General features: G+C 46.8%; 1 protein-coding gene across 1 annotated transcript in view; it reads left to right on the forward strand.

The window, feature by feature from the left end:
- Positions 1 to 21022, forward strand: part of VWF (von Willebrand factor) — a 134382-nt gene that overhangs the window by 112840 nt on the left and 520 nt on the right. Inside the window, exons 42-51 of the mRNA XM_082742730.1 lie at positions 137 to 342; positions 2594 to 2743; positions 7385 to 7495; positions 8438 to 8618; positions 9468 to 9508; positions 10036 to 10152; positions 17487 to 17585; positions 18228 to 18356; positions 18877 to 18916; positions 20861 to 20958. Coding sequence (XP_082598856.1) covers positions 137 to 342; positions 2594 to 2743; positions 7385 to 7495; positions 8438 to 8618; positions 9468 to 9508; positions 10036 to 10152; positions 17487 to 17585; positions 18228 to 18356; positions 18877 to 18916; positions 20861 to 20958 — 1172 coding nt within the window. The remainder of the gene's footprint in view (positions 1 to 136; positions 343 to 2593; positions 2744 to 7384; positions 7496 to 8437; positions 8619 to 9467; positions 9509 to 10035; positions 10153 to 17486; positions 17586 to 18227; positions 18357 to 18876; positions 18917 to 20860; positions 20959 to 21022) is intronic.

The following is a 21022-nucleotide window of genomic DNA, read 5'->3' on the forward strand; positions in this document are numbered from 1 at the left end:
ATGGACATTTCGGATTTTACAGTCTGGGGTCTGGAGTTTCCTGGGATCTTATGTCCAGGCTGAATACTTATGAACCCCGGCTGAGCGTACCGCCCAGTGTGGCAGGACGGGGACGTTACCTCATTCTGCCCCTCAGCCTGCAGGAAGGACGAGTGCAGAAGGGAGTCCCCGCCCTCCTGCCCCCCGCACCGGACACCGACCCTTCGGAAGACCCAGTGCTGTGATGAGTACGAGTGCGCCTGCAGCTGTGTCAACTCCACCGTGAGCTGCCCGCTGGGGTACCTGACCTCGGCCGTCACCAACGACTGTGGCTGCACCACGACCACCTGCTTCCCTGACAAGGTAGGGGCTGCTTCGTTCTGGCTGGGAAGATGGCCAAACATTGGGTCCTCACAAACTCTGCCTACCCAACCATCCCCTTCTGCCCAAACTGAGGGCTTTAATGGTGGCGAGCAGTCAGCATTCCATCACAGCCTGAATGGACATTTAATTATCTCAGGAGGTATTAGAGAGAACCTACCATGTTCTCAGCATGGCTAGGTGCTAAGGTTAAAGCAACCTATAACCCATGGCCCCTACCATTACAAAGCTTATTTTGTAGGTTAGCTAAGGAACTAATATAATTGCATGAATTATTAGTTAATAGTTTATTCATTTATTAATTGCTATCAACTCATCTAGGCCACCGTCCATCTATCCACCTATCCTTTCTTCCGTCCATCTATCCATCCGTCTGTCCATCCATCCATCTATCCATCCAATATTCATTGAGCAACAACTATGTTCTAGCAGAGCTGGTGCTATGTTAGGTGTTATGGGAGAAATGTAAGAGCAGATGACCTATGATCTCAGTAGTATATAGAAGATTACTGTTTATAAATCGAATATCATAAACAAGAGACAGTACCACTAGTAAATGCAAGTAGTGGTCTTTTGGGGGAGAGATGCACCAAGATGAGCTATCACGAGCCACAACTGCTGCAGGAAGACCTGGGCCCTCTTGCAGCTGCTGGATTATTGACGGTGAGCCTGAGAATGAATGCCAGGGAGAAGCCGTGATTCTCTCTCCCTGGATACTTGCTGCTTATGGGCTGTCATTGCCTCCAGACCTTTTTGGTGAATAGAGCTTGTAAATGTATTTCTAAAGAGGATAAAACTCATGCATTCATAGTAATATTTCAGATTCAAATCCAATTATAAGGTTTTAGTTAACTTCTTTGATTTATACTCATACCACTTCTCTTCTAAGTTGCAGATACTGGTTTCCTAACATAATTGACATCAATAGTTATTTGCTTCATACTATAAAATGCCTAGAAGAGTCTCAAAAATAACAATGCCAATACTGTTGCTAACAATTTAAGACAACTGAAAGAGGTTGATGATTTCTTTGCAGTTTTTTTGCCTAGGAATAGAACCCATTAGGGATATATGGTCAAAATCTTCGCTTTTTAAAAGTTATTTGAAATAATTATTTTCCTTGTGGGATCTTGCCACAGCTTTGCTATCCAGTTAATCAGATATTTCAGTTTGTTTCCGTTTTTAGGGCTTGCTTTTGCTTCCTTTTTGATTTACTATTTTGTTGCATGAAACATTCCATGTCATAGTAGCATAATTACTGATAACATTGTAACAGAGAGCCTCGTACACCTGTCATTTTATATCTGGGGCAATGTTTCTTTTGAGGTAGGTTCCTGGAAGTGAGATTCTGGGTGGTTAACATTTTCTAGCAGGTTCTTAATAGAAGAACCAGGGGTCTGATTCAACTTCATTATGCAGCAGCTGGAAGACTGAGCCGGTAAAGTGTAACGACTTATAAATACTTGTACTGCTATGGTGTGTGTGAGTGAGGGTCTCTACTTGTTCATAGCTTCTGAGGGCAGATTTGGGATTATGTCAAAACTGTCATTTAGGGTCCTAATCAAACAGTGCCTCATTCCTACAGAATAAAGTCCGAGTATTATGTTCAGCCTGGCTTTACATATTCTAATCTCAATCAACCTTTGTAACTTCATTTCCCCTATCCCTTCTGTGGCCTGTAGTTCTTCCAAGTAGGATCCCTTGTTGCCCAAGCATATTCCATTCTCTGTGCCCCAGGTTCTTTCCTTGTCCTGCTCCTTGTCATCTGTGGGCGTCAAGAGAGCACCTCTTCATAGCCCAGCCCTCACCTTCAGCGTACTCCTAATAGGACAGAGGGCTGTGTGTGGATGGGGGCTAAGTCCAAGGACTTCAGTGGGTGAGGATTAGGGAACAGTTTTCTGTGTGACATAGGAGGGAGTTAAATGCAATTAAGGCAGCGATGAAACTGGATTGAGGCAGCCACGTGAGTTATTTCTGAGCTTGTGGTCCAACACAGACTCACTAGAGGCCACTAGCATACACCCTCGATGGCTCTCGAGGGCTGGTGGGCGGGAAAGGGCAGAGGGCAAAACCTCCTCCATAAGTATCCCTCCAGGTGAGTGGAGAGCATGTCGGTTTTACATACTGCTGTGTTCTCAGCACCTGCAGCAGCTTCCCACACACAGGATGTGCTTCCTGATCTCTTGCTGAAATGGACAGAATGAGTTCGCTCACGGCAACCTTGTGTCTGCAGGTGTGCGTCCACCGAGGTACCGTCTACCCTGTGGGCCAGTTCTGGGAGGAGGGCTGTGACGTGTGCACCTGCACCGACTTGGAGGACTCTGTGATGGGCCTGCGCGTGGCCCAGTGCTCCCAGAAGCCCTGTGAGGACAACTGTCGGTCGGTAAGAGCCGTCAGGGCAGGAAGTTGGGGGGTGGTGTCCCAAGAAGGAGCAAGAAATCCCCTTTAGTAACTTCTGGTTCCTGGTCAGAGGTGAGGGGAAGGAGGGGGCTGGGGCTGGGGATGAGTGAAAGAAGGCAGGAGGAACGGATTGCTATTCCATCCTTCTGTGAGTCCATCCTCGGCTAATGGCCATGTCTCTGTTGTATGGTCTTCAGTTGAGAGCGCTGTGGAATTGGTTTGAGCATAAATTGGATTTAATGCCTACAGAGGAGGACCTGATATTTTCCCATGTCTTTCCCCTTAGACATCACCTCAGCCTGCCCCTACAACAGACGCACATTCTGATTGTTCTGAAGTTCCCCCAGTTTCAATGTCCTACAGCATATCTACACAGATGGGTAATTTTTACAGACTGCATGTCTAATTTGTGGGACAGGAAACATGGTCCCTGCTGCCCCAATTCAGTTTTTAATTCTTCCAGCGGTGGCCTGACCCCTAAGCCTGCTGTGTGCTCTGGGGCACTCTATTCTTGCTCATTTCAGACTGACGACACCCTAGACACAAGGGAGCAATGATGTGCAGGAAGAATTGTGGTTCAAATTCTGGTGGTAATAACTATTCTGACAGTGTTATCAGGAGATGAGAATGGTAAGAGGAGAGTAGCTGGGACAGACAAGGGCATACGTCTTGTGCTTGTCTTCATAACAGCAGTGGAGCTAATGCCCTTGATGCTGTCTTGGAAGTGGGGGCTTTGATGGTGGAAGGGAGGGCCTGAGAGCAAATCCCAAAGTTGGAGAGTCTGCTCAGCTCGTCTGCTCTCCACCTGCCTTGCTGGTACTGAGGAGGGATGCAATTGCGAGGCGCCCTTAGGAGAGGGTGATGTGGTATCCAGGTGTGTCCCCTGGGGACACTGAGTTTGGGAAACCTATCAGTCTCCATCCCTTCCCATAGGCCATGGAAGGTGATGGAAATAACTTGCCATCAAGCAAGAGAGTGCTCTTACAGGTCATTTCTATAAAACCAGCACCCAGTGCATACATGTATATAAATAACTTAAAGATTTTATTTATTCAAGAGAGAAAGTGTAAGGCAGAGGAGGGGCAATCAGCGAGAGAGAGTGGGGGAGAATCTCAGGCTGACTCCATGCTGAGCACGGAGCCTGACACGGGGCTCCATCTCACGACCCTGCGATCATGACTGGAGCCAAAATCAACCATCGGACATTCAACCAACTGAGCCACCCAGACACCCCAGCCCTCAATGTATTTTGCTATCAGTAGAGAGTTTTGACTGCAAAGAACAGACTCCAGTAAAGCTAGCTAAAATGAAAAGGGGATTTATGGAAAACACAAGGAAGCTTTCAGAAATGAAATACAAGAGATATGAGTGGGTGCCGTGGTCATACAGCCTTTCTCTTCATTCGTCCTGTGAGCCCCTGTCTCTGCTTCTCTCTGCCCATCTGTTCCAGCTCCTCCCTGCAGGCCGACTGCCTCTGGGAGGAAGTTTTGCTTTCTCGTAAATTTCCTTTGCATGTGACTTTATTGAATCTGGCTTCAACTCAACATGGCTTTGCAGATCCAGGGTTCATCCCTGTCTAATCTGACTTATTCGGTCTTCGTGTTCTACAGAGTAACTTCTCAGGAAGAAAACTGATGCACTCAGCTCAGTCTGTGGATTGGGTCCTCTGTCCAGTCCCCACTCTGGCCTGGTCAGCTGTTAGGGAGGGTGCAGGTCATGTGGTATAAGCCTGGCTATCGGAAGGCTGCGGTGCTGGAGGCAGTTTCACAAAGAAGACGGGTGCAGAGGTCAGGGGAGGGACCTCTGCACCCGTCCCATGTCCTGATCTCTTGACTGTACGATTGCTCGAGGGAATTGTCTGAGAGACAAGCCTGTCTTAGAGACTGAATGCTCACACCTTCCAGGGAGAAGGCGGCCTCGTGGTTTAGTTCAAGCTGAGGGGATGTGGGAGGCCGTGCAATGTGTTGAGGTGAGGTGGGGCATTCGGTGAACTGAGAGGGCCTCAGACTTCATTCTTCCAGGAGGGTAGCATCAGCTTGGGTCCAACTCTAGAGGTATTTGAACTCACTTGCCTGAATTCATTTGCTGTCTAGGTTGTGACACCAAGCAAACAAAGGATAGCCTTACCCACAAAGAATACCATTACCGTCACCCTCTGATTGTTCTTTTCTTTTTTTAAAAAATTAAAAAAAAAAAGATTTTATTCACCCATCTGACAGGCAGAGATCACAAGTAGGCAGAGAGGCAGGCAGGGCGGGGGGGGGGGGGGGACAGGGAAGCAGGCTCCCTGCCAAGCAGAGAGCTCCACGTGGAGCTCGATCCCAGGAGTCCAGGACCACGACCCGAGCCAAAGGCAGAGGCCCCAACCCACTGAGCCACCCAGGCGCCCCTGATTGTTCTTTTCTGAAGACACAGTGTGCAGAAATAGGCTTTCCCTGACCACCTCCATAGTTCTCAGCTCTTCATGTCAGAAAAATATAAACCTACCAAGGGGCATTTCAGGCTCCCCATAGAATTTGTAGCAGGGGGTGCCTATGGGCATACGGCCTTGCTTCCGTGTGGACAGCAAGAGGAATTCCCACTCCTTTGTATAAATCTTGGAAGAGCTTTTCTTTGAAGGCTTCTGACTGCCAATTCCCTACCCTTAGACTCCAGAATCAGACTAACTCATGGAAACTTGGGAACCATTCTGAGGGATTGAATATTAGGCATTGTATTTTATTTATCCTCATGATTCTCTTCCAGAAGGAAGAAGAGGCAAGGCTACTCTTCCCACTGGCTAGATAAGAAGCAGAGGACTAGCACAGGTCATGAAGTTGCCCATAAGTTCTACAGTTCACTGGAAGCTAGTGGTCATGGGAGTGTCCCAACTCCTGGCCCAGGGCGCATTCTGATAGACCAGTATACTGGCAACACCAGCAAGCATTGCAAGGGCTGGTCTGAAGAAGCCATGGGACAAGGACAAGGGACCAGATCTCCATGCCTCCCACCTCCATGTCAGCTATGGCAATTGTGCTGCTAAATGCATTAGGGATTTTTTATCAGGAGCATCTGTCTTAGATAGGGGAATAATAGTTATACTTAGTTCCATTCTTCTCTTCCCTTTGCTTCCTTCCTGTCTGTCTTTCTTTCTCTTTCCTTTTCTCTTTCTTTTTCATTTTTATTTTTTGGTAAAGATTTATTTATTTGAGAGGGAGAGAGCAGGAGTGGGAGGGGCAGAGGGAGAAGAAGGGAGAATTCCAAGCAGACTCTCCACTGAGTATGGAGCCTGGAGCCTGATGTGGGGCTCGAGCCCACCACCCCAAGATCATGACCTGAGCCAAGAGTCGGATGCTCAACCAACTGTGCCACCCAGGTGTCTCTACTTAGTTCCATTCCTAACTGGGGAACAAATGAAAACAGGGTGGAGAAGAGTAAAGAGAAGGTGTGAGATATAGATTTTGAACAGTTGTAAGCTAGAGGATTTGGAGAAATATGGGAAAAGAAGGAGAGGTGACATGTAGGATGAACCCTGGGAATACACAGCAAGAAGATGGGACTATTGGAGGCTTGGAGGGAATCTTAGAAAGATGGCGACCAAGAAATTTGGTGGCATGCCTAGGACTACCTGAGCGCGAGAAGTTGGTGGGGTTTTGAGAGCAAGGCTTCTGGTCTGGAGTTAGCCAACATATGGACAACATGTTTGCCTGTGATAGTGGGAGTGGGATGGGGCAGCAGCAAACAGGAAGATTATGCAAATCCAGGTGACTCAGCACTCTGAGAGAGGCACACAAGAGTGACTCTAGGTCCCAGAAGGCATTAATGACTCTCTTCTGTGCTCCCCTGAGGCTTTCTTTAATGGCACTTTGTGGATTCCGCTTGTAGTGAAGGGTGCCTAGATTGTACCATCCTCATTTGTTGGCTCCTCCAAAGTACCTAGTACATCATAGATACACAATAAATGACTAGACTCTCAGCTGATAGAAGACTTGGGACAGCTCAGTGGGCACTGTCATGACGCAGGTGGGGATGTGAGTAGGTCCCATGCAGATGGTACGAGGTTGAGCAGGGTCTCTGGAGTGCTTGTCTTCCCCGAGGGAGAGGTTTCAGTGTTGTGCGCATCTCCTCACTCAGCCTTGCTCATGAGTGTGCTTCTGCAGCAGAGCAGGCTTGCAGTCATTCCTTCTCTCTCAAGGACAGAGCTCCAAGATGAAGCTTGGTCCTGGGTTCTCTTTCCAGGGCTCCTGGGACAAACACACATAGCAATGTTTCACTCATTCTTTGCATATTGCTTCATAGTTTCCGTGGAGGATTTCAGTCCAAGTCCCTAAAGCTTTGGCCAGATGGAGGACCTCCAAGAAGCAAGATGGGTGGGCCTACTTGCAGGACCGTGGTCTCCTCAACACACTTTCTGGAAAAGATCAATCTGTGTACTTTCTTATCTTACTGTGTCCATAAACCACTAGGTCATATCAAGCAATGACCAGGGGAAACTCTGTATGTTGGTGAGAGATCAAGGTGTTCATCTTGTATAGTCGTTATCCCTGTGAGGACGGAGACTAGAGCCCAGGCATCCTGACTGATTTTTCTTAGTCAGTGAGGAGACCTAGGGTTGTCCTAATCTCTGTTCTGTGCATTTTTCCAGGGCTTCACTTACGTCATCCATGAAGGCGAGTGCTGTGGAAAGTGTCTGCCTTCTGCCTGTGAGGTGGTCATTGGTTCACGGCGCGGGGACTCCCTATCTCAGTGGAAGAATGTAGGTCTGGGGCCCGGGCTGGGGAGGAAGGAGGATGTTGACCTAACCAGCTTGGTTGGCCACCCTGTGGTCCGCTGCTGACTTTGATTTTACCCCCCACCCCCTGCAACCTTTCGGTCTTCCCACAGAGAGTTGTATCTGGCTGTGGTTTGAGCAAGATGTTCTTTGGGATGACTATGCCCTTGATAGGAACAGTTGAGATTGCCTCCGACTTCCCATTTGGTTGATGTGAGGAGAGGCCCAGTTCCTTCCCTAAGAGTTCTGTGAACTCCTGGGGGATTTGAGTCCTCCTATTTACCTTTGAATCTGAGGTCTGCTTCCCCTGAGTGCTCAGTGTGAGACACCCTCACCATCCTGTGTCTGTGGTAGGCCCACCACCGCCCCAAAACTCCACAGGCTCTGAGTACTGTTCTGCAGTTGGCCGGGCCACTCATCCACAGACCTGGAAGCCCAGGGGACAGATTGCTGGGCTGTGGGGGCCAGGTGCCAACATCCCTAGTCTCTCGCTATTTGCCTGTAGGAGTAAGTGGAAAGTAGCACCTGGCTGGGAAATGTGTGGAGTTCCTTCCCCATCCCTTCTGTGTCTGTCCTTGCTGCCGCTTCTCAATCGGAGTACCCTAGAGCCTCTGAGCTCAGCTCACTGCCAGTGCCCAGTATTGGGGGGGGGGGTAGTGTCCCAGGCTTCCCTAAGGTGGTGAAGACTCTGTCCATAGAAGGCATAGTCCTGAGTGAGGCTCTTGGTCAGGGAGACTTTGACCCAGACTCAGTGAAGGACTTGGCATGTGGCCCACTCGTTCCCTTTGTGGGCCTTACCCTGTGGGTGGGACTTAGACATTAAGCTGGAGCTCATCCCCAGATCCCAGATCAGCTCCCCGAGAGAAGAGCACACCCCTCTCAGACTCTTGGCCTCAGCCTTGCTCAACTCTGGGGCTCTTCCTGCAGGTTGGCTCTCACTGGGCCTCCCCTGACAACCCCTGTCTCATCAACGAGTGTGTCCGCGTGAAGGAAGAGGTCTTTGTGCAACAGAGGAATGTCTCCTGCCCCCAGCTGGAAGTCCCCACCTGCCCCGTGGGTTTCCAGCTGAGCTGTAAGACCTCAGAGTGCTGTCCCACCTGTCGCTGCGGTAAGACAACTCAGGGAGGTGGGGAGGATCAAAGTCCTCCTATCCATTCCTAATACTTTTGTAGGAAAGCAAATAAGAGGAGAAAAATATTACGGTTTCCTGAAGGTCATCACTGTGCTCAGTGGTGCCTTTCTACCATGGGACCTCCGTTTGCTCATATGAGTTAGGGAGTGGTGGACTCGCTTACTCCAGACTTCTCAGTCATTCATTGTAATGCCTCTGCTGGGAAAAGGTGCTCCAACTTCCCACCCCAAACCTGCCAACAAACAAACAAAATAGTGACTCTCTTCACCACCTGCTCTGAATCCTTTGGGATTTTAAGTTTCCAGAGTAGAATTTCCTTCTTTCAGAAGCCAAAGTGCCCTCTCACTCACTCCTTAAGTGTGTACCGTTTAAAAAGGGCTGTCCTGGGGCGCCTGGGTGGCTCAGTGGGTTAAGCCGCTGCCTTTGGCTCAGGTCATGATCTCAGGTCATGATCTCAGGGTTCTGGGATTGAGTCCCGCATCAGGCTCTCTGCTCAGCAGGGAGCCTGCTTCCTCCTCTCTCTCTCTCTCTGCCTGCCTCTCTGCCTACTTGTGATCTCTCTCTGTCAAATAAATAAATAAAATCTTTAAAAAAAAAAAAAAGGGCTGTCCCCTTGAGGACTTGAAGGAAAAGGATCTTCTCACTGTGGGCTGGGTGGTAGGAGAGGCCGCCTGCCCTTCCTTCGTAGGCCTGGTGGGGAGCAAGGCCACTGTGGCTCTGGCACTAGGACCCCCCGGCGCAACGGACTGCAGATGTAGGAGAGGGGCCCAGACTGAAAGGAGAAAACCCCGAGGGGATCAGCTCTGCACTTTTCTCTCCTCCCAGAGCCCCTGGAAGCCTGCATGCTCAATGGCACCATCATTGGGGTAAGCCTTCTTTTCCAGGGTGAGTTGTGGGGGATGCCTGGGGGTACTGTGGGAAGGGTAGGCAGCTCAGTCATTCTGAAGCGTAAATGAAAGGAAGCAGGGAGCCCTATCCTCCACTTTCCACTGCCTCCCAGCATCTTGGTGCCCAGGCTCCCAGCATCTTGGTGCCCAAGCTCCCCCCATCTTGCTAACTCTCTAGGGCCTCACCTTCCAGCCCCCACTCAGGCTCACAAGCAGCTCTTCTGAGTGTAGAGAAGGCCTCTGATGGCATGACATACATTTCAATCTATCCCCCTCTCCCACTTTTCAGCCTCCCTTTCGGGCATAAAAGCTCTGGCTTACTATTCCTATCCTTGAGGTGGGAGGGCAGGGAAGGAGCAGCCTACTGGACACAGGAGAAGTACGAGGGTGATGACTCATCTTGGCTGTGGGCCATGGGGCCCCCTTTCCTAAGGCAGATGGCTGAGGTGAGTGGGAGGGTTGGGGGGTTAGCCTGGGCAGTCTGACGCTGGTGCCTCTGGTTTCAGCCCGGGAAAAGTCTGATGGTTGATGTGTGCACGACTTGCCGCTGCACAGTCCAGGTGGGGTTCATCTCCGGATTCAAGCTGGAGTGCAGGAAGACCACCTGTGAGCCCTGCTCCCCGGTAAGAGGGTTTGTCAGGGACCCAGAGTCCCTGGGGACCCAGAAACTTGGGGGACCCAAGCACTGGGACCTCACTGGGTCTGTGAATAAAGATTTTGCTATTTTCTGATTGTGGGCAATATTTCACAAGTATAATGGAGAGTCTTGTTTTGTAAATTTAAAGAAAAAAGATAATATTTGCAAGGCCTGGGGAACCATATGTACACTTCTTTTCACACAACATTTTAAGGAGCATCACTACCATTCTTTGAAAACAGTAAAAATTAATTAGTTAATGAATATTGATCAAACACTCACTGTGTGCAAAATTCTACACCCTCTTTCTTGGAACGGATGTACCTCAGCTTATACTTTCCTCACTGGGCACTGAGGTGGTTTAAAACCTTTCACCCTGTTTCTGCCAGGTCACAATGTCACAATGACTCTGTTTGCTCTGAGGGTAGATTCCGAGAAGTGGAATCATCATTCTAGTTGTGTAGATAAAAACCGGCATTTCACTGCTTTAATGATGACTCAGCCCCACCTCCAGAGCTGGACTGACACTTCCTCCTCAACGTGCCGTCTGTGTTGGGGGCTCCTGCTTTTTTTTGGAAAACACAATTGGACGGATGAGCCTCTTGTCAGCCAGAGGCACAGAATACAGTAATAGCTCTTCCATTCGGTGCCAACGGAGGGCTTTCCCTCTCAGCTTTGTCAGGGAGCAGGCAGGCTGTGGGGCGGCGTCTGGGAGGAGTCCTTCATGTGAGTAGGAGCAGAGCCAGCCAGAGGGGGACTTCAGGAGGACAGGGACAAAGAACACTTGAGTGGGTCCTTTGTATGGAGCATTCCACATCTGTGTGCTTCAAGGCACTTGGCTCGGACTCATGCTCAAAGAAGGGGCGTAATAAAATATCTGCGGAGTGAATGGGTCTATAGGAGACACAGCTATTTCTGACAGAATGATTCCAAGAGAACATTCCTGCTCAATCAGAACGAAGCCAACTAAACACATGCTTTTTAAAAAAAAATCCCAGTTGTTGCTCTAGGATTTTGGGTGGTGTATATACACGTAACAGCTCCCCTAGAATACATATCAGCTTGAATAGGGAATTAAATAATGCTGTGTGGAGTTTACGACAGACCTCACACCTTGGACGTCCACTGAAATACAGTCAGTGAAGCAAGAAGTCCCCACCAACGTCTCCAAGGAGCACGTTCTAGAGGGCAAGCGGCTAACTCTCTAACAGCGCCCTCTAGTGGCCAGAAGGTGGCACAGTCCGCTCCTCTGCATCCACAGAAACCCAGCTTTAGAATCAATCCAGGCTAGCACTAGGTTTCAGCAGTTTTTTAAATCCACGCCTCTGCCTTTTTTTTTTTTTTTTTAATTTTTTTTTTTTTAAACTCTTCCTCCTTCCCTCCAAAATTCTGATATTCCCCCATGGCAGTGTCCTCACTTCCTTCCTCTTGAGAACTGCTAGATCTGTCTCCCTTTCATGTTATTGCTCAACTTTTGCTGAAAACTGCCTCAGTCGTCCCCATCCCCCAAGGATGCTGCCTCAGTTCAGCATCCTTAACTGGTCTCTGCTGTGAAGGTGAGAGAGGTCTCCTGCAAGTGAGGCGCTGTGGTGAATTAAGTTTAGGTAGGTCGGCTTGAACTGCCTACACCAGACTGAAGTGTTGTCATCACCATGTGAGTCCTTCATTTCCTCCCAGTGGAGACTGTGCTTATACGTATCTAAAAGGAGTCTGTAGAAGGTGATTTGTGCTGGTGGGTAGTAGACATGAAGCCTGACTGGTGAACTCTCAAGGAAGGCATGAGGAAGAGAGGTCTCCGACATAGAATGCGAGAAGGCACCTGGAGGGACCTGACCACGAGCTGACATTGAGTAGAGAGTTGAATATAGAGGACTTTCCAGGAAGGGGAATGGGGGCTGCACTGGCAGCTGGAAGTAAGAGAAGAGGACAGCAGAGGGAAGCAAGACTGGAAGGCTTTGAGCAGCTAATGCAATTTCTGGAAAGGGCCATGAGACACAGGCAGGACAGTGTTCGGGGAATGACTGGTCAGGGGCAGGACTGACTGGCTGCTCAGCCCTACAGAAGTGAGCTCAGGCTGCTAGGAACTTGGCTGGCAGGCAGAGGAAGTGGCTGCTCCTGATTGGATGTTTGGGGGAAAGCCCATTCAGCAGTGCCTTACTCTACGTATGGGTGCAAGTGCGCATGCGTATGTCTGCATAAGGAGCACATCGTGGTGCCAGGAGTGACTGGGAAGCCTCTCAGGGCCAGACAAGCCCTGTTACCTGGTGCAGCTGCTTTCTGGCCCTCTAAGGCAGGGGACCTGCGGAGGGAATGTTTTCTTTGTTTACTCCTGTAAGTGGCTCCTGCCAGGTGCCCCTCCCCCCTTTCTTTCTCCCTTGTTCCCAACTCCAAAATCATTGGCCCTCTCCTATTACCTTCTACCCTCTCTTCCTTTACTTCCTGCTGTTTTTCCTATCGTAACTCTGCCTTTCCTCTATTTTTGGCTTCATTGTGCCCTCTGCTTTTCTGGAGTGTGGGTTTTGTCCCCATTGTAAGGACCTATTTTATATTTTAGCAAGAGGCTTTCATTGAGGTTAAACAAAAACCTTGTTGCTGCTCCCCTTCCCCCAGGGGATTCACTTAAAAACAAGTCCTGGGGGGCGCCTGTGTGGCTCAGCGGGTTAAAGCCTCTGCCTTCGGCTCTGGTCATGATCTCAGGGTCCTGGGATCCAGCCCCGCATCGGGCTCTCTGCTCAGCAGGGAGCCTGCTTCCTCCTCTTTCTGCCTGCCTCTCTGCCTACTTGTGATATGTCTGTCAGATAAATAAATAAAATTAAAAACAACAACAACAAACAAACAAGTCCCGGAAACCAGCTCCAGGTAACAAAGCCCAGATACAAGGGTGGGTCAGGCCAGGTGGAGACATCCGATCAGTGGGGGGCATGCATACTGTCTCCCTAGCTACCGAGGAGTAGGGGCCCCCACCCTTTGGAAGCCTTTTTGGCACCAATCCTAATCAAGGTGTAATAGGTTGGTTCAAATGTCTACTAGGGTAAATTGTAACTCAATTGGTCATCTAGCATCACTGTGGAGTTTCCTGTGTGTGTTAAAATCTCATTGGCCACCTGTGCGTGGCCAGGCCCCAAAGCATGGCCTTTGCCCTTAAAAGCTAGTCTGTGAAACAGAGAAGGGTCGCCCTCTCTTTTAAGAGGTGCAGTCCCGAACATTCGGTTAGATTATTGACGCTTGGCGCGAAATAAAGCTTTGCTTGACCTTCGCTTTATATCAGTCTCGCTCCTTTAATCACAGACCCATTATTGGGGCATAACACCCATGACCCTGTCCCTTCACTTAGTGGTCCCCTCCTCCCTTTGTCCCCTGCCCACTCACTTTTCCTGTAAAGATTTTTCCATTTTCCTCTCCTTGGGCCTGCGGAGCAGAGCCTGTTTCCTAGTCTCTTCTTCTAACACTCACTGAAAAGAAAAACACCCAAATCCACGCTCCCACAAAATCCTGCCCTATTTAATCCCTGTTTAATCTCCTCCTTCTGCCTGGAACCACGCACACTCACGTACACTGTTTATTCCCTCCCTTTCTTCCTGTCGCCTTTACCTCAGTCGTATACCTTCCAGGAATTGTACGTTTTTGAAAACACAGTTAAAACTCCCTAGTGAAAGACAACCTGATGCCTCAGACTCTAGCGGTGTCCTTCCCAGCATGGAGAGTGTGGCCTGGACCCAGGAGCCCCGATTCTGTGCTGACTCCACACTCACGGGCTTTCTGCACAGCCTACTCCCTGACAACACATTGTGTTCAGAAGCATGGTTTATGAGTAGCAAATTGTTTACATTTGTTCTGCACAAGCTTATGGACTCCTAACCTTGTCTGCTGATTAGAAGCATTCAGCCCATGTGCGATGAACAAGGGAGCAATACAGAAAGGCCCGCATTTTCTGTCTGAGGGCTCCAAACTGACTGGCTAGAGCTTCGTGTTAGGAAAACCTCAGGACCTAGATGAATCTTCAAGTGGTGATTACTAAATGGGCAAAATGAGAAAAAGAGTGACGCTGTAGCTGGCTTCTCATATAATTCAATTTATTCTTTAAAAATGTTGTGAGATTATGTCCCCCCCACTTTTTTTTTTTTTTTTTTTTTTTGGAGTGGTGGGTAGCATGAAAAGAGCTTAAATTTTGAAGCAGTGATGAAACAGCTGATGGTAGCTTTTGGTTTTTATTTTGTTAACATTGCTGAAAATACACTTATTTGCAAGAGTCGGTTGCCCTGTATTGTCTCCCAAATTAGGGGGCATTTTTGCAAGACAGTGAGGTCCTATTTTACTGGAAGCTGGAAGCTCTTGCTTTTTCCAGCTCAGATGTAAATGAAGGATTGTCACTTAAAGCCACTGTCATGGAGTTCCCAGCTCAGCCAATCTTAGAGATTGTAGGAAGCCTACTTAGAGAGCCAAGTGCTGGGTACAAAAACAACGGCACAGACTTAGTTTGGAATTTACATGCCTCTCAGGGAGAACAAATGAAAATTTCAGATTGTGTTGAGTGTTGTTTTTTTTTTTTTTAAGACTTTATTTATTTATTTGTCAGAGAGAGCACAAGCAGGGGGAGCAACAGGCAGAGGGAGAGGCAGACTTCCTGCTGAGCAAGGAGCGCTATGCAGTACTTGATCCCAGGACTCTGGGATCATGACCTGAGCTGAAGGCAGATGCTTAACCAACTGAACCACCTAGGCATCCCTGGATTGTGTTAAGTGTTATAAGAGTGTGTGTGTGTGTGTGTGTGTGTGTGTGTGTTGTATCTTGCAAGACCTCTCTGAATAATGATATTTGAAATGATTACTGAAGGATGAGAAAAGCTAGTTATCCAAAGCATGGAGAAGAGCATTCCAGGTAGAGGGATAACATACATAAAGACTCTTAGGTGAGGAGGTTGGGATATTCATGATCCTAGAAGATGCAAAGGCATAGATTGTCAAAAGCAAGGGGATAGTGATAGAAGACAAGGTCAGAAAATTAGGAAAAAACCATACAGGGCCTTGTAGAATGTGTTAAGAAGATTGGATTTTATTCTGCATGTAATGGGAAGCCAAAGAAAGTCTTATTTTTGAAATTTTTGTAAAAGTATTATTTTTTAAAAATCAGGATAGTTCACCTACAATAAAATGCATAGATATTAAATACGTAGTTTGATGAGATTTGATAAATGGATAAGTCTGTGTAACCACTAAAATAGTAATGTGAAGAAATGCACCTAAAAGGCCAATGGGGGAGAGAAAGTAAAATTCTAAACAAATAACTTGATTAAACCAAAAGAATGTTAAACATTAACAATAGAACAGATAACAGAGAAGAAAACAAATAAAATGAATAACAGAATGGGAGATATAAACCCAAATGTATCAATAATTACATTAAATATAAATGGGAAAACAAAATCCCAATAAAAAATGGAACTTGTCAGGCTTGGATAAGAAAGCAAGACCCAGTTAGTATGCTGTTTACAAGAGACGCACTTTCAATTCTATTTATTTATTATTTTTTTAAAGTAAGCTCTATGCCTAAGGTGGGGCTTGAACTCAGGACGCCCGGATCAAGAGTCACACATTCCACCCACTATGCCAGCCAGGGGCCTCAAGATTTATTTTCACTTTAAAGAGATGGAGAGATTGAACATAAAAGGATGAGAAAAGATAATGCCAGTCAATGCTAAGAATTAAAAAGTTGCGATGGATAATCTACAAGATAGACTGTAAGATGAGGAATGTTACCACAAATAAAGAAGGTTATTTCATAAAATGCCATAAAAGACTACTATTTCATAAAAGACTACATAAAAGAAGGTTATTTTATAAAAGACTACTCTGAAGACACAGGAATCCTAAATGTGTATGCATCCGGTAGCAAAGTTTCCAGTATGTGAAGCACAAATTGACAGAACTAGATATAGACTTATCCACAACCATATTGCATAATTTTAATATTTTTTCTCAGTAGTTGATAGAACAAGTAGGAAAAATATCAATAAAGATATAGAAGATTTGGAAAACTATACCCACTCTCTTGACCTAATTGAGAATAATAGACTGTTATACTCCCAAAGTGCAGAACACACGTTCTTCTCAATGCACATTGAGAAAATTTTCACCTATCTGGACCAAATTCTGGGCCATTAAAAGGTCAATATATGTAAAAATTTTGAATTTAGAGTACATTCTGTGACCACAATTAGATTGAAATTCGTAATAAGAAGGTATTTGGTAACATGCCCCACCATTTGGAAATTAAATAAAATATGTTAATTCATGAATCAGAGAAGAAATCATAAGTGAGGATAGAAAATATTTTGCCATAAATAATTCCAGTTACTCCAGAAGTTACAATATGCATCCTTGACTTCTCATGATCTATCCTGGTTTGATAAAAAACACTTCATGAATGATGTACTTACCCCCCTATACTTTGTGCTATTGTTGTCACGTCACTTACTTCTACATGAGAAATGAATTCACAAGATGTTCTTTTTGCCATCCAGTGTCTTTCAACAATTGTTGAAAATATTTTGTCAAGAGTTTATAATCATTGTCTATAGAGGGTCAGTCCAATATAAGCTGTACTGCCATTACTACAACAAGAAGTCCATGAATGTCTTTTAAGCAGAGGAGTGACATGACTAGACTTATAAGAAAGTCTTTCTGACAGATGTGTAGAGACCTATAGGGTCAGTACAGGGGCAAGAATGGAGGTAGAAAGACAAATTAAGACTGATACCAGAGTCTAGAGGTATATGATGATTGCTTGGACTAGGTGATGACAGAGGACACTGGTCATGACAAGTGGAGGTTGAGTCAGAGAGAATTTTTGGCAAGATTTGATGAAGGGAGTGGGGGAATGCAAAAAAGAAAAGTCAAGAATGACTCCTAGATTTCTGGTTTTGAGCAACTGGGTAATGAAGCTATTTACCAAGGTAAGGTAGGACAGGAGAAGGATGAAATTTGGGAGAAATATCAAGTTGCATTTTGTAAATAAGTCTCGAGAAGATAAGATAAACAGTTGTTGAATTAAACAATTGAATTTGTAAGTCTGGAGCTCAAGGGAGGGGTCTAATTTAATAGGTCTGGCTGCTAGAACATGAACAAGGTGTACATAGGTAGAGGGAAGGAATGCCATCTAGGGGACTGAGAACTGACAAAGGTCAGCCAAGAGTTGAATGTTAACTTTCTGAGCTCTGGGTGCAACTGCTGGATGGGAGAGATGAGAAGCTAGAAAAGTAAGCCTACTTATGATGGGGTGTTCTGGGGGGTTAACCAAGGCTGATTTTTCTCCTGGATACAGGGTTACAAGGAAGAGAAGAAACAAGGCGAATGCTGTGGGAAATGTCTGCCTACGGCTTGTACCATTCAGCTGAGAGGAGGACAGATCATGACACTGAAGGTGGGAGCAAGTTGAACTCATGTCACCACCTGATTTCCCATTTTGGCATTTCTTCTTCAAGAAATAAAGACTAAGTTTGGGTCAATATTAGCTTCCCACCTATTTCTGATTTTATAGAGAAAAGATGGAGAGCCTGTAGAAGGTACAGAATTTTCTCTGTGATTTAGTAATTTTTTCACTCTCCTTGACCAGAGCGTAGTTGGCATAAGGCCTATGGTTTAGAGTTGGTTGATCTTTAAGATTTCTTCCAGCCTATAAGACTGGCAGGCAATCAGAATGACAGTAAGTCTGATCTACAAGAGTGTAAATTAGTTGTTAGGGATGGGTGGTGGAACCTGGATCATCTCTGATTCAGTTATTGATTTGCTAGTTTACCCTTACTATGTCTTAATTTTTTAAACTTCTAGGTGGTCAGAAGGGTTTGGGGAATTCTCCGCATTTATGCAGCCCTATTCACAATAAATGAGCTGGGACTCCACTTGTACTGTGTGCTCTGGGTGTGGAGACCATAGATGGTCTCAGTCTTGTACAATAGTCCTCCAGATTGTTTCAGCAACTTCAAGGAGTCATGATTTGAAGTGTCTTTTCAGATCAAAAACCATCTTCAGATTTGCTCTACCCATTTCCCCTCTTTGTTTTCAGCGTGATGAGACGCTCCAGGATGGCTGTGATAATCACTTCTGCAAGGTCAATGAGAGAGGAGAGTACATCTGGGAGAAGAGGGTCATGGGCTGCCCGCCCTTCGATGAACACAAGTGTCTGGCCGAGGGAGTGAGTAGTTAAAGCTCAGGCCCTAATTTCCTCTTGACAGCTCCATCTTTGACTCTAAGAACAGAGTCCTCTGAATGGTATGGTCTTCCCTGACATGATGTCCCAGTGTCCAAGGGAGACCCCAGACCTAGTTCAACAACCTATGAGGTTTCAATTTCAAAGCGTAGTGGAAAGACTATATAAGCACTATATGGTGCTTTCAATAGATACTTTTCCCTTCGGGGACACTGAATCTATGATCCTTGAATGGGAGGGTGAGAGATCAGATGATTTCTAGTCCCTCCTGAGAATGATGGTCCTGGTGATGCAACTGGGAGAGAATCTAGAATAATCAGAATTGTTCCAGCCTGGTCAGGTAGGGTGGTCAGTCTGCTCTCAGTTGTGATGTCAGTGCACATTTTATGTCTGGGGACTGAAGCTCGGGGCTGCGAGGCCAGAGCCAGGAACTGGCCTGGAATGACCTGGAAGCTGTCTGTTGTGTCCTAGTTGTGCCTAATCTGGGATTTTACTCTTTTCTTAGGGGAGAATCATGAAAATTCCAGGCACCTGCTGTAACACATGTAAGTATATTACCAATAGCTTGTCCCTTGAAATCTGTCAGACCTAGTCCAAGGACTGTTTTTTTTTTGGAGGAAGCTTGTTCTGGAAAGATCGTTCTTAACCACTGGCCAATCACTAGGTTCAGTTCTTCAGGGAACTGCCCCCGCCTTGAATGTTCTTAAACAGCCCACTCCTCAGATCGCCACTGAAATCCCTGTGAAGCAGTCTCTTCCCCTTTTCCAAAACTCCTTACTCCTTCTATCCTCCTATCTGCTTTTTCCCTCCCAGAGGCAAGGGTGGCTCATAGACCCATCCTGAGACAATATCTTCTTTTTCCGGCCAGAGCTCCTTGAAGAAAGGCACCCTTGATCCATAATCTTGACAGAGCAGACACTCAAGACAAATGTATTCTTTGAGGGTCAGACAGCCACCTCCCAGAGAAAGAGAAGCCATCGGGTAGCTGACATGAGCTCCCACCACAGGTTGTGAGGCCTTCGGATGCAGAGACCACAGAGTCTTCTCAAGAGTTCAGAAGACTGGTCTACATTGATTAACCTCCCTTCTTCACTCTCAGGCCCCTCATGGCCTTGCAGTTATGTTCTGCCAGTGGGTCCTCGTAGTTCACAGCAGGCTGCCAGTGCCCATCAGACTGTAATCTCACCACACATTCCCGTGTTCACGAGACAAGTAACTTTCCAAATCCTAGTGTTAGTGCTGTGGTCTCTGAATATAGACTGTTTTTTTTGTTTTTGGTTTGGTACTTTGTGTTTTTTTTGTTTTATGTGGGGTTCGTGGGCCCATGTTTGGTATTGGGTAAAGAAAGGGGGAGTGAAAGCATGAATACCTTCGGTCCTCAATCATTCATTCATTCTCTTCCTGATGGCTCACTCTGACAGTCCCTGCAGTTGCTGTAAGAAGGTTGCAGATCGAGGAAACACGCTCCGAAAGCTACTCTTTCTGTGATTCCTAGCTGCATGAGTTTCAGAATGCTGAAGTCTGGAAACCATCAGGGAGCATGAATTCTCTCTGGGCACATTTTGCGCATGGAATTTGGTCAAGAGACAGTTATTTGCCAAGCTAGCAGGGAGGCAGCAAGGGGGCCTGTGTTTGTCAGTACTCTTGGGAGGGTGGAGATGCTTCGTGAGGGGAGGAAGCCAGGCTCGGGGATTTAAATCTACAGTGAAAGAATATAGCCTGTTGGCCTAAATATATTTTCCTTATTCATTTTTTAAATGTGGTTGGCAGACTTTCACTGTAAAATGAAGTTAGTTGGAAATTGGGAGGCAGGCTAATATGTAGTTAGGGTTGATTTAGTTTGGGAGCCATTCAAGAATGGAAGAGCTCCAGTATTCAGATAGGGAATGGCGAGCTGGTAGTAAATCTAAGAATTATCAGTGGGCCAAGCAGAGGTTCAGATCTGAATGCCACTAATCCTGGCCATGCCAGAGACCGGAAACAGCTATTCCCAAAGGAAAGACTCCATAAGGGGTCCTAGGGATGCTCTTAATCCCCTGCGTGGTCATGACATTTGCCCTCCCTCTTTTACAAAGGCAAAGATAGATGTTAGTTATATTTATTGGCTCCTTCCTTGCCCATTAGCTTCCGGATATAGTTTTAAGCATAAGAAGATTGCTCCAGTCATTATGGTTTTTAGAGTCTACAATTACATAAAAGCGAATCTCGTCCATCTGTATCACCAACACACAGTGATCGGCCAGGCTCCTCCTGCCATTCAGATTGTACCACTAAGTGAATTAAACCCAGCTGTAACTATTACCTCTGAATGGGAGGGCCAGGAGATGCAGAGATGAACCAGGATAACTAGCTCCCCCCCTTGTAGCCCACTTCAGTGATTTGGTTCCTGTGAAACTGACCTTTTTCCAGTGAAGTGAGGGCGATGGGCCAGAGAGCTTTATATCAAACCTCAGCCAGGCCCCACGCCCCGTCTCTCACCTGTCCTGTAGGTGAGGAGCTGGAATGCAAAGACATCACAGCCAGGCTGCGGTATGTCAAGGTGGGAGACTGTAAGTCTGTCGAGGAGGTGGACATTCATTACTGCGAGGTAAGGGGGTCCTGGCTTCAGTGAGGCCGAGGTGGGGAAGGGTAGAATTGTGTTTCCTCATCAG

The sequence above is a fragment of the Mustela nivalis genome (assembly GCF_964662115.1).
Source record: "Mustela nivalis genome assembly, chromosome: 7".
Lineage (NCBI taxonomy): Eukaryota > Metazoa > Chordata > Mammalia > Carnivora > Mustelidae > Mustela > Mustela nivalis.